The 13,202-nt window shown below is 42.6% G+C and overlaps 1 protein-coding gene across 1 annotated transcript in view; it reads right to left on the bottom strand.

The window, feature by feature from the left end:
- Positions 1–365: 365 nt before the first annotated feature.
- The window catches only part of LOC311099584 (carnitine O-palmitoyltransferase 1, liver isoform), a 44,443-nt gene continuing 31,606 nt past the window's right edge, over positions 366–13,202 (bottom strand). The window contains exons 9-19 of the mRNA XM_084140278.1: positions 11,772–11,859; positions 8,353–8,548; positions 7,887–8,075; positions 7,511–7,616; positions 5,366–5,482; positions 4,884–5,048; positions 4,533–4,661; positions 4,067–4,222; positions 3,354–3,467; positions 3,002–3,094; positions 366–2,805 (exon numbers count right to left, since the gene is read on the bottom strand). Of these exons, the coding sequence (XP_083996404.1) occupies positions 2,686–2,805; positions 3,002–3,094; positions 3,354–3,467; positions 4,067–4,222; positions 4,533–4,661; positions 4,884–5,048; positions 5,366–5,482; positions 7,511–7,616; positions 7,887–8,075; positions 8,353–8,548; positions 11,772–11,859 (1,473 nt within the window). The 3' untranslated portion in view covers positions 366–2,685. The remainder of the gene's footprint in view (positions 2,806–3,001; positions 3,095–3,353; positions 3,468–4,066; positions 4,223–4,532; positions 4,662–4,883; positions 5,049–5,365; positions 5,483–7,510; positions 7,617–7,886; positions 8,076–8,352; positions 8,549–11,771; positions 11,860–13,202) is intronic.

The following is a 13,202-nucleotide window of genomic DNA, read 5'->3' on the forward strand; positions in this document are numbered from 1 at the left end:
ATTGTTTAGGAAGTATATTGGTAGTGGGGTAGGTTTCTCAAAACAAACTGAAATCACAAAAGAAGTGTCTGGACACTTCTATAACATGCCATTTACATGAAAAATTGAAATGTGGTTAGCAAAAAGTGGACTGCTTTAAGTCAGATTTTCACACAAATGCATTAATGTTAATCAGAGATTTGCGCAAAACTCAAGTTATGCGAACGGATCTCAAGTTAGGATTCAGCCCTTCATGAATAGCCCTATATAAACCATTAATATATAGTTATATACACAGCAGTGATGAACACCAATGAAATACTAATCATAACCAAATAGGAAGAGGAACATATGCATATCTGTCACAGATGAACTGACACAAAAAGTGTGACTGAATCTCTTTTTAATAAAATAGAAAATTCATACGTTTTTGTTTTTCCATTACATTTAAGAAAAATAAATGCAGATAAAATAGTGACACACTCAGCTGTTCAGTGGTTGATCTGGAGTGAGAAAAGATAACCAGCAAAGACAAAAGGAAAATGAGTACGTACGTATACATACGTATTATGAATGCAAAAAATACAATTTTGTACACAAAATGTGCCACTGGTAAAATGTACTGGCCGTTGAATCATTCAATTTAAAATCAGGCCGATGGACAGAAAGAGGAAAAAGACACACTAACGCAAATCTCCAGACTCAAGATCACTGCGTTCACTGGACTATTAGCACTTAAATCACTCAAAAAATATTATCAGCTTGCTGAAACGTAACTGAAATGTACAAAGAAAAAGCATCATTACCTAGTAGAGGTTTACATCTGGTAGTGAAATGACTTGGTGAATTCAGAAGAGATCACAGCTACTGTAATACACCATCTCTGGCCATGGAAAGTAAACTGTAAAATATTTGAATATATAAAAACAATATTAGGGGTGCTAAACAAATCCAACATTGCATGGACCGTATCATTCAAATGGATACTCATAACAAAAGTCGTTTTATTTAAATCGGAGATAAGAATTCCTACAGTTAAAAGAAAGATAAGAGGGGTCGAAGTTGACTTATTGCTTTATAAATGGCTTTATAAAAAGGTTAGAATCATTTGGTGAAGAGTACAGAATAAACCAGGTCATTTCACCACTGTGTAAAAGTAAAAAGCCTCCTGGACAGTGCAGTAACGATCTAGCAACATACACCATAGTACAATCATGTGTTACTCTGCAAAACAGAGTTAAATATGAAGAGAAGATTTAGCTAGGAAACCCTGGTGTTTCCGGGTCCACAGAGTTCGTTTGTTTCGTTTTGAGACTCAACATTCAAATTGTTGAAATGGACATTTCTCTTTTCTTCAACACTTTTCTACAAGCAGTTGCTTCACAGCCCAAAGACCATAGGGAGAAGCAAAGTCCCACTAAAAACAATACTTGCCATGATGATGCCAATTAAAACTGTGCTGTGCGTTAATAGCGGCAGTCCTATAGCGCTGCAGGACTAGTACTTCAACCCTCTTTACATAGACATTTTGTAACCTGAGGAGAAAACCTCTACCATCAACATGGATTATTAAAATGGTGTAAAACAAATGCCATTTTATTTGCATTGTTGTGCCTTTTGAACCAATTGGAGCAGAAAATTAAAAACACTTTTGCACTAGGAGTCGCGTCATAATGAGAGGTGATTTGTAGGGTCCTGTGTTTTGCGAAAACATGTGACATGCCTGGATTTGAGCCTTTATTTAAAGCTTTAACATCAAACTGTCACCTTTTCTTTTTATGTCAGATGATCCAGCACCATCCTCAGACAATAGCTTTCATTTTTGGTGCAATTCTCATTTCTGGATAAGGCTTAAAATACAGGTTCAAATCTTGCTATGACACATGAATGTGCAAAACATAGGGCCCTAGAATTTGGTAGATGTGGTTCTAATCTGTGTTCCAACGTAACGGTCATGGTTCGGGCACTGCGTTCAAGTAAAACGTTAATAATGCTTTGGAAGTTAGGTCCCATCTTACAATAAGTGTCCCTAACGACTACCTATGGTAGTTACATAGGCAGGTACAATGTTATTACCGTGCAGGCCTATGTACTGTATTGTTAGAGTACTTCAACAGTCAGGCCCCTTGGCAGTTTGTGTAATTATAAATATTAAGATTTTTAAACAAACTCAAATAAATTGTGGCTAAACCTCTCATGCAAATTATTTTTGAGGTATTTGTAAATACTTTAAATTGTGAATGTCACTAACAATGTGTACCTACACAGCAATTTAGTTTTTGTAAGTACTATATACTATTAGGCACACTTATTGTAAAGTTAGACCAGAAATCATATTCAGTTGTAAATAAAAAATAAAAAGGTTTAAGGATTTACCTATATATCCATATCCCTCTTTCACGATTTTATAAATTCATGTTTAAAAAAAAAAAGGTTTTCATCTAATTCATTTTTAATAGATACTGACCCTTCAATCACCTAACACATCCATCTTAAACCACAAACACACACTAAAACGCCAGTCTCACCCTATACCACTCATTGACATCATCCAAACGTTCTTCAACGTTCTTCCGACGCTCACCATCAAATTATCACAACCCCCTTTTCTTCTCCCCCCTCTTTCACCCTCCCCCCCTTTCATCCTCCCCCCTCTTCTCCCCGTTTCCTCCTCTTCCCCCTTGATTCTGTTTCTCCTCTCCAGATCTACAGGTCCTTCTTGGTCTGGCTCTGGTCTGTTCTAGAGGGTTCTCTTTGGTCTGGGCAGAGCAGCTGAAGCAGGTCCAGCAGGGCCTGCCTGATCTGACCTCCATACTTTTGGGAGCCCTAAGAGAGCATGAGAGAGACAGAATAAATGAACAAGAGAAAGACTAGTCCCAAGAATTGTTTGCTTAGCCAAAATATGTATCCGTTATCAAACTCAAAATCTCAATTAGCTTAGGAAATGAAACAATGAGGGCATTGTTTAGGTTTGGACATGTGGTGTAAAGTACCTCCCTGTGGACCGATCAGTGGTACTCACAGTCTGTGGGCAGGAGTGCTTGCAGGAGATGTGGAAGTTGATCATGTTCTCTCCCATGATGATGTAGGACACCCCGTAACCATCGTCTGCCACCTAGGAAAGACGAGCACATACTTCGCTCTCTCGAAGCCCAGCTTTGTAGCACAACACAGCTACAGTATAGGTTGGCATATGCTATAACACGATGTCTTGCGCATGCAGGCTTCTGCACGGAAACACAATCTTTCTCCAAGTTGAGCTGATATGCTCGTTGACAAATGATGTACTAATGTTGTAAGCATTCGGTTATTCCACCAAGTTATGCAATTAAAGAGGTGTTTGGAGACAAAGTGAGAGACCGAGAGGTACTGACCGGGCCAAAGCCTCCGCCACAGGAGATGTACTCTGGGTGGTTGACCATGTCAAACAGCTCCACCTGCTGGACAGGAGTCTGACTGGTGGAGAGATGCCATGGCTCGGACAGCACCTGGGACAACACAGGCAGGGACAGTGTTGTTACTCTACTAAGCTAGACATGTCACCACAGAGATGATCAAACATGGCTGATGTTATAATTAAGCAATAAGGCCTGAGGAGGTGGTATATGGCCAATATACGGCTAAGGGCTGTTCTTAGGCACAACGCAAACCCTGAGGTGCCTTATTGCTATTATAAACTGGTTGGTTACCAACATAAATATAACAGTAAACAAGTATTTTTGGGTCATACCTGTGGTATATTGTCCATTATACACACTGCTGAAATGCTGTTTCAGCCTATCAGCATCCAGAAACCACACTACCCAGTTTATAATACAACGTTGTTGTAACAAAGGCTGTTGCGCAAAAGGTGTTTCTGACTACTGCCAAATGAATATGTCAGTGCAGATTTTTCTCTGATTATAATATATACCACTGTGTTTTCTGGAACTATTTATTTAAAAAAGACTATCTTCTGATATATATCATGGATATAATTATTATTTATTTGTGTAAGACTGAACTGCTTAAAAAAAGAACAGAGCCATGAGTCAGTCGTATGGAATCGAAATGTTCTTACAGAAAAGCAACACAAAAAAACCCACACCTCTTTCAGGAAGGGAGAGTCCACGCCAAGGTATTTGGAGACCACGTAGAGACAGAAGAGGTGCCTGTCGATGCCGGCGCCGGTCATGGCATGTTTGTACAGGTTCTGGTGCTTCTCTGAGGCTTGGCGGAAAAGCCTCCTGCACACCTCTACCCCCTGGTGGACAGAGGGGGGAGAGAGCGGGAGGAGGGAGAGAGCGAGCGAGCGAGCGAGCGAGTTAGGACGAGAGGGGGAGAGAGGGAGTTAGGGGTAGAGAAGGAGTTAGAGAGAGAGGGAGTTAGAGAGAGAGGGAGTTAGAGAGAGAGGGAGTTAGAGAGAGAGGGGAAGGGGGGAGAGGGACAGAAAGAGAAAAGGGTAAAGAGCGAGAGAGATGAGGGAGAGTAATTTTTTTACGAGTTAATATTGAGTAAATATCATGAGGAAGTATTGTGAGAAAGTATTCCGAGTAAGATTCCATGCTCCCTACCTCTCCTCCCTCCAGGGCTTTGACGAAGGCACAGCTTTCATTGGAGCAGGAGCGCACAGTCTCGGTCCGGCCCTCCCTGAACAGACGGGTCATGGAGGCCTCGTAGGTCAGACAGAACATGCCCCTGTCCTGAGAGGGGAGTGGGGAGAAGGATGGGATGAGAGATTGTAAGGAGGCAACAGAATCGATCATGTTTTGTGCTCATTTACTTTAGTTTACATTTGCCAATGTTAAATTGTTGTTACATTGAAGCCACACTAAGTAACATAGTGCATAGGTCATCCCCCACCACAAAAAAAGTATACGCGTGTGTGTACGTGTGTTAATGTCCGCCTAGAGCGGTCCCCTCACCCTGTAGTAGGCCAGCTGAAGGGCCAGCTGGATGTAGGCGTCGGGACTGATGCGGCACTTCTTGATCCTGCCCTTTCCAAAGTCCCGGAAGGAGAAGACGTGGAAGTCCACATCATCGGCCAGGGCCTGGGCCACCCCCAGAGACTGGGAGATCTGCTCCTGACACTGGGACAGAGAGAGGATGGGAAAAGGAAACACTGGATCATAAGACCACTTGGTGTCAAAGAAGAGTTTAGCGCATGGCCATTGAGGTGTACATGTATATACATTGATGGGAAGAGAATTTGTGTTCTCATTGGAATTACACATTCGTATGATGCACGCATGACGCGTTATGAAATGAACGATTAAGAATATGGGCATTACAATGTCCAGAAAATATTCCTATAGTCAAGGAGAGATTTCCAAAGGATGTGGATGGATAATTGAAAGAATGGATAGATAAATGGATGGATGAAGAAATTAAAGGAAGGATGGTTCACCTCTGGGGTGATGTCCCAGCTCAGTCTCTGAGGTCGGGGTAGAGAGGCATCCACCTCTCCCTTACAATGGCCCTCTTCATTGTACCCCAGCTGGAAACTGTCTGTGGCCAACACATACTGAAAACAGACAGACAATTAGCTAAGAAAAATGAATTAACTTATTTATTCAGTATATATATATATATATATATATATATATATATATATATATATATATATATATATATATATATATATATATATATATATATATATATATATATATATATATATATATATATATATATATATATATATATATATATATATACATACACACACATACACACATATACACACACACAACCGTTCAAAAGTATGGGGTCACTTAGAAATGTCCTTGTTTTTGAAAGAAAAGCAATTTTTTCCCCCATTCAAATAACATCAAATTGATCAGAAATACAGTGTAGACATTGTTAATGTTGTAAATGGCTACTGTAGCTGGAAACGTGTTCCAATGGCACGTTGTTTGCGCTAATCCAAGTTGATCATTTAAAAAAGGCGAATTGATCATTAGAAAACCCTTTTGCAATTATGTTAGCACAGCTGAAAACTGTTGTGCTGAATAAAGAAGCAATAAAACTGGCCTTCTTGAGACTAGTTGAGTATCTGGAGCATCAGCAATTGTGGGTTCGATTACAGAATCAAAATGGCCAGAAACAAATAACTTTCTTCTGAAACTCATCAGTCTAGTCTTGTTCTGAGAAATGAAGGCTATTCCATGCGAGAAATTGTCAAGAAACGGAAGATCTCGTACAACGCTGTGTACTACTCCCTTCACAGAACAGCGCAAACTGGCTCTAACCAGAATAGAAAGAGGAGTGGGAGGCCCCGGTGCACAACTGAGCAAGAGGACAAATACATTAGAGTGTCTAGTTTGAGAAACTGACACCTCACAGGTCCTCAACTGGCAGCTTCATTAAATAGTACCCGCAAAACACCAGTCTCAACGTCAACAGTGAAGAGGCGACTCCGGGGTGCTGACGTTCTAGGCAGAGTTGCAAAGAAAAAGCCATATCTCACACTGGCCAATAAAAAGAAAAGATTAAGATGGGTAAAAGAAAACAGACACTGGACAGAGGAAGATTGGAAAAAAGTGTTATGGACAGACGAATCATAGTTTGAGGTGTTCGGATCACAAAGAAGAACATTTGTGAAACGCAGACCAAATGAAAAGATGCTGGAGAGGTGCTTGATGCCATCTGTCAAGCACGGTGGAGGCAATGTTATGGTCTGCTTTGGTGGTGGTAAAGTGGGAGATTTGTACAGGGTAAAAGGGATCTTGAAGAAGGAAGGCTATCACTCCATTTTGCAACACCATGCCATACCCTGTGGACGGCGCTTGATTGGAGCCAATTTCCTCCCACAACAGGACAATGACCCAAAGCACAGCTCCAAACTATGCAAGAACTATTTTGGGAAGAAGCAGTCAGCTGGTATTCTGTCTATAATGGAGTGGCCAGCACAGTCACCGGATCTCAACCCTATTGAGCTGTTGTGGGAGCAGCTTGACCGTATGGTACGTAAGAAGTGCCCATCAATCCAACTTGTGGGAGGTGCTTCAGGAAGCATGGGGTGAAATCTCTTCAGATTACCTCAACAAATTGACAACTAGAATGCCAAAGGTCTACAGGGCTGTAATTGCTGCAAATGGAGGATTCTTTTGACGAAAGTAAAAATCATTATTTCTAACCTTGTCAATGACTACATTTCCTATGCATTTTGCTATATTTCCTATTCAAACTCATTTCATGTATGTTTTCATGGAAAACAAGGACATTTCTAAGTGACCCCAAACTTTTGAACGGTAGTGTATATATTGTATATACCCCTTAAACTTAACTCTGGACCTCGAAGCCAGTTCCACTGCATTTTTTCGTTGTTTCCCTCTAATCAGGGACTGATTTAGACCTGGGACATCAGGTAAAACAGAAAACCAGCAGGCTCCGGACCTCGTAGAGTAAGAGTTGAGTACCCCTGGTATATACATTGTACATACGTTTGGAATATATTTAGATATAAATAAAAAAAACTCTTACCCTACGAGGTCCGGAGTCTGCTGGTTTTCTGTATATTCATATACATCTATCTATTGTTATATCGTACCTCCCATAAGTGTGCTACCACCGGTGCATCGGCCCATGAGTGCTCAGCGTTCAGACCGATCTTCCCGTTTTTATAGATCACCACGGAGAAAGACTTGTCAAACCACCTGGCAAAAAGAGGACAGTGTGCACAACTTTGATAACCAACGATAACTCTAACAAGGGTAGAACCATGTGAGTGATTGAGGAGGATAGACCTTATTTAATTGAGGTATTAAAGGAAAATAATGAATGAAACATGCTAAAACTGGCTTTGTGGCAAGTGCGCCCTCTATCCATCTCTATGGCTGGAAATAAGCTTTATTTATTTTTTTAAAGGTAACTAGCTACCTTACAATGTCTTAACATTGTGGAAACCATTAGTCTGGATGACTCACCTGTCGTAACACTTCCCGTGGAGCAGGGACTTGGCGTAACGGTCCAGACTAGCAGCTGAGTCTTCTCCCATCACGCCTTGCTCGTCATCGTCCAAGGTCACAAAGAACGCTGCTTTCTCGATACAGTCGAGCGACCGCTTGTTCACGCCCGAGCTGAAGTATTCCTTCCTGGCCTTAGCCCAGGGAATTCTGAGAAACAAAAGATATTGCTTAGGAGGGACAGGTACAGCCAGGCACACAGACCTGGGTCATGTTCAGTAGGTGGAAAACATTTCCAGACTGAGTGAAACAGAGAGGTACTACCGGAACCTGTCCAATAAGAAGACCGATTTTTCATATTCCGTTGCAAACTGTTTTGCTATGGTGTGCCCTACTGAACACAACCCAGATATTTTCCATAGGGGATGTTTTGAGCCACTGCTATCAATCAGTTGACTGTATATTTACCAAAACATCTATGACTCACCTGTCTCCAGCCGTCAGGGCCCCCAGCTTCTCCTCTCCCGGGGAGGGGGGCGACGGGTCATCCAGGATCCTCTGGAGCTGTGACTCGATCTCTCGTGGTGACAGCGGCCGGCTAGACGAGTACATCCTCAGGCGGAAGTAGCGCCCCCGGTGGTACACCGCCACATAGTCACTATCCTGCCAGTGCTGCACCGTGTCTACACACAGGAAGAGGGAGAGAGGGGAAGAGGGAGAGAGAGAGAAAGGGGAGAGAGGGAAGAGACAGAAAGTGGGAGGGAAGAGAGAGAGTTATAGTACAGATGCCTTGGAGCAGATGGACAGGGGCAGAGGGTGAGGAAAGGGAGGGAGACTGACAGCCTACAGAGGAAGGAGTAACTGACTGGACACTACAGGACCAGCTGTAGACAAGGGAGCTTTCAACATGACCATCACGGAACAATAATACAGGACCTATATTGATATCAGTAATGCCAATGTCAAAAGCCCCACTTGCTCACAGTGTTTGCTGGCTGGAAAAGAAGATTGAAGTGGGAAACAAATTGCCAGAGTAGGGGACAATATTTTATAGTCATGACAAAGCAATGGTACAGGTTTACAATTCTGGCCATTGGAGGGCGCTTACATCTGCAGGTTCTTATTGTAGTTTCAGCTCAAATCAATAAACTGAAAGATTTGGTTTGAGAGTGTGTATTTAGCAAAGGGAAATAAAGCGGTAGCAAATCGTCCAGTAGCTAATAATTCCCACCAGGAATTCAAATACGATGTGACGCAAGTCCCTAAAATCAGCTTTAAATTACAGTACCAGTCAAAGGTTTGGACACACCTACTCATTCAAGGGTTTTTCTTTATTTTTACTATTTTGTACATTGTAGAATAATAGTGAAGACATCAAAACTATGAAATAACACATATGGAATCATATATTTACCAAATAAGTGTTAAACAAATCAAAATATATTTTAGATTCTTCACAGTAGCCACCCTTTGCATTCTCTCAACCTGCTTCATGAGGTAGTCACCTGGAATGCATTTCAATTAACAGGTGTGCCTTGTTAATTTGTGGAATTTCTTTCCTTCTTAATGCATTTGAGCCAAATTAGTTGTGTTGTGACAAGGTAGGGTTGGTATACAGAAGATAGCCCTATTTGGTAAAAGACCAAGTCCATATTATGGCAAGAACAGCTCAAATAAGCAAAGAGAAACGACAGTCCATCTTTACTTTTAAGACATGAAGGTCAGTCAATCCGGAAAATTTCAAGAACTTTGAAAGTTTCTTCAAGTGCAGTCGCAAAAACCATCAAGCGCTATGATGAAACTGGCTCTCATGAGGACCGCCACAGGAAAGGAAGACCCAGAGTTACCTCTGCTGCAGAGGTTAAGTTCATTAGAGTTACCAGCCTCAGAAATTGCAGCCCAAATAAATGCTTCACAGAGTTTAAGTAACAGACACATCTCAACATCAACTGTACAGAGGAGACTGCATGAATCAGGCCTTCGTGGCCGAATTGCTGCAAAGAAACCACTACTAAAGGCAATCAATAAGAAGAAGAGACTTGCTTGGGCCAAGAAACACGAGCAATGGACATTAGACCGGTGGAACTCTGTCCTTTGGTCTGATGAGTCCAAATTTGAGATTTTTGGTTCCAACCGCCGTGTCTTTGTGAGACGCAGAGTAGGTGAACGGATGACCTCCGCATGTGTGGTTCCCACCGTGTAACACGGAGGTGGTGGAGTGATGGTGCTTTGCTGGTGACACTGTCAGTGATTTAATTAGAATTCAAGTCACACTTAACCAGCATGACTACCACAGCATTCAGCAGCGATACGCCATCCCATCTGGTTTGCTCTTAGTGGGACTATCATTTGTTTTTCAACAGCACAATGAACCAAAACCCACCTCCAGGCTGTGTAAGGGCTTTTTGACCAAGAAGGAGAGTGCTGCATCAGATGACCTGGCCTCCACAATCCCCCGACCTCAACCCAATTGAGATGGGTAGGGATGAGTTGGACTGCAGAGTGAAGGAAAAGCAGCCACCAAGTGCTCAGCATATGTGGGAATTCCTTCAAGACTGTTGGAAAAGCATTCCAGGTGAATACCTCATGAAGCTGGTTGAGAGAATGCCAAGAGTGTGCAAAGCTTTCATCAAGGCAAAGGGTGGCTACTTTGAATAATCTAAAATCTAAAATATATTTTGATTTATTTAACACTTTTTTGGTTACTACATGAATCCATGTTTTATTTCATAGTTTTGATGTCTTCACTATTATTCTACAACGTAGAAAATAGTAAAAATAAAGAAAAACCCTTGAATGAGTAGGTGTGTCCAAACTCTTGACTGGTACTGTATATCAAAGTGATTTGTTGATAACTTGTAAATGTTTTACTACAACAATTGGGTAGTAAATCCTAGTCAAGCGCTTCAATACCTAGTGAAGAGCACTATAAACAGGCTATCCATTGTCATTGTCAACATAAACCAAGCAGGTGGGGAATTATTAAATACTGGACTGATTTATAAAATAAGGGCTCCTGTTTGTAACCGGGCAATGGCGCGGTGGTAAACGCAGGGACTTTGCAGAGGGATGTCACAACACATGGGAGATACAAGGACAGGGATACTACATGTGTGTCCCAAATGGCACCATATTCCCTATGGGCCCTGGTCAAAAGTAGTGCACTATATAGGGAAAAGGGTGCCATATGAGACGCAACCTACATGTATTGAGGAAGTGTTAATACCTGTGATCGTCCCGGGGATTCGACAAGAGTCAAACATCCTCTCAAACTGATAGGAACAGCAAGGAACCGAAGACATCAACAACCACTGAGCGATAGAAAAAACAAAGAAATATGGGGAGGATAGAGGAGAGGAAACAATGGGATGACAGACAAAAACAAGGGACCAAGTGAAAGGAAAGAGAGGAATAACAACAGAACAGGTGGGAATAATGAAAAGGAAAGAGGTGAACCAAACAAATATAAAAGTGGATAGATAAAAGAGAAGTCAGTTAGAGGCAAGCCCTTTCCAGAGTGACGGCACAGACAACAGACTTGAAACAGGAAGGATGAAAGACAGTGAAAGATGACAGACCAGTTTTGTGGCGGACATTTTGTGACTGTGTGAAGTACAAACACCCCTCTCTTCATGCAATGGACAGGAGACCACACACATTACTGCAAATGTCCAGTCAGTTATGGTATGGCTACCCTCTCCAAATAACCCTTCCTCCATGATGAAAGGGGGGCTTGAGTAAAAAAGTTTGAAAAGCACTGTCTTATTTGAATGGCTACTGATATGTGTACAGTAAAACCTATAGGTCTGTGTTAATGTGTGCTTTGAACGCGAGGCATGTATTGTACATATAGGTACTGTGTTCAGAAGTGTGTATTGATGTAGATGACTCTACATATGTGTTTACCGGTCTCCTCTCCAGGAGTGCGTGTGGTGTTGAACATCCTCTCACACTGAGCTGCACACAGAGGAATGACAGTGCCTGGAACACGACTCTGGGGAGGAACAGGAGGAGAGGGAGAGAGGGGGGAGAGCAAGAGAGAGCGAGAGTTCAGAGAGCGAGAGTTCAGACCAGAGAGCGAGAGAGAGCGAGAGTTCAGACCAGAGAGCGAGAGAGAGCGAGAGTTCAGACCAGAGAGAGAGAGAGAGAGAGCGAGAGTTCAGACCAGAGAGAGAGAGAGAGCGAGAGTTCAGACCAGAGAGCGAGAGAGAGCGAGAGTTCAGACCAGAGAGAGAGCGAGAGTTCAGACCAGAGAGCGAGAGAGAGCGAGAGTTCAGACCAGAGAGCGAGAGAGAGCGAGAGTTCAGACCAGAGAGAGAGCGAGAGTTCAGACCAGAGAGAGAGCGAGAGTTCAGACCAGAGAGAGAGCGAGAGTTCAGACCAGAGAGAGAGCGAGAGTTCAGACCAGAGAGAGAGCGAGAGTTCAGACCAGAGAGAGAGCGAGAGTTCAGACCAGAGAGAGAGCGAGAGTTCAGACCAGAGAGAGAGCGAGAGTTCAGACCAGAGAGAGAGCGAGAGTTCAGACCAGAGAGAGAGCGAGAGTTCAGACCAGAGAGAGAGAGTGAGAGTTCAGACCAGAGAGAGAGAGTGAGAGTTCAGACCAGAGAGAGAGAGAGAGAGAGCGAGAGTTCAGACCAGAGAGCGAGAGAGAGCGAGAGTTCAGACCACAGAGCGAGAGTTCAGATCAGAGGGAGAAGGACAGGAAAAGAAAAGAGAGAAAGAAAGGCCAAGGGAAGGTACAGAGTGTGGGGGTAGGGAGGAGAGATGGGGATGGTATGAGACCATGAGAGGGAATGGGTTTCAAATAAACTGGAAAATCAAACCTCTACACACGGAGGGAGCTATAACAAAATGGACGGATGGATTGATGCAGCTCACACACGAACATGATCAGTCCACACCAGCACACACTCAAAATGTAAACAGACAAACACACATGGATGAGTTCATACTCAACACATCTTTCCTAGATCGGTATGTATTTAAAAGTAATCACAATAAAAACATGTACACACCTTGGCACAGGCCCATATGTAAAATGGGTTTAGAGGGTTTTGATTAGGGGTGTGCCGACATGGCCATACTCGTATCCGTAAGTTGTCAGTTGCTAGTCGGATCGGAAAAAAGTGTTTTAATATGCCTAAATAGATGTTGGCAAAATACCTCCCTGCACGCTGTCACTGCAAAAAACTCAGTCAGAATGGGCATTAGCGTTTCATATATTTTCCCCCTACCCTTGCCCCACTTGTTAGATATTACGCACATTGATAGCAAACGTCCTCGCCTTGTGATGTATCATAGTAGCAGGCAGCAGCAATCTAAATGATCAGACCGAAA

Source organism: Coregonus lavaretus, assembly GCF_964263955.1.
Source record: "Coregonus lavaretus genome assembly, chromosome: 1".
Classification (NCBI taxonomy): domain Eukaryota; kingdom Metazoa; phylum Chordata; class Actinopteri; order Salmoniformes; family Salmonidae; genus Coregonus; species Coregonus lavaretus.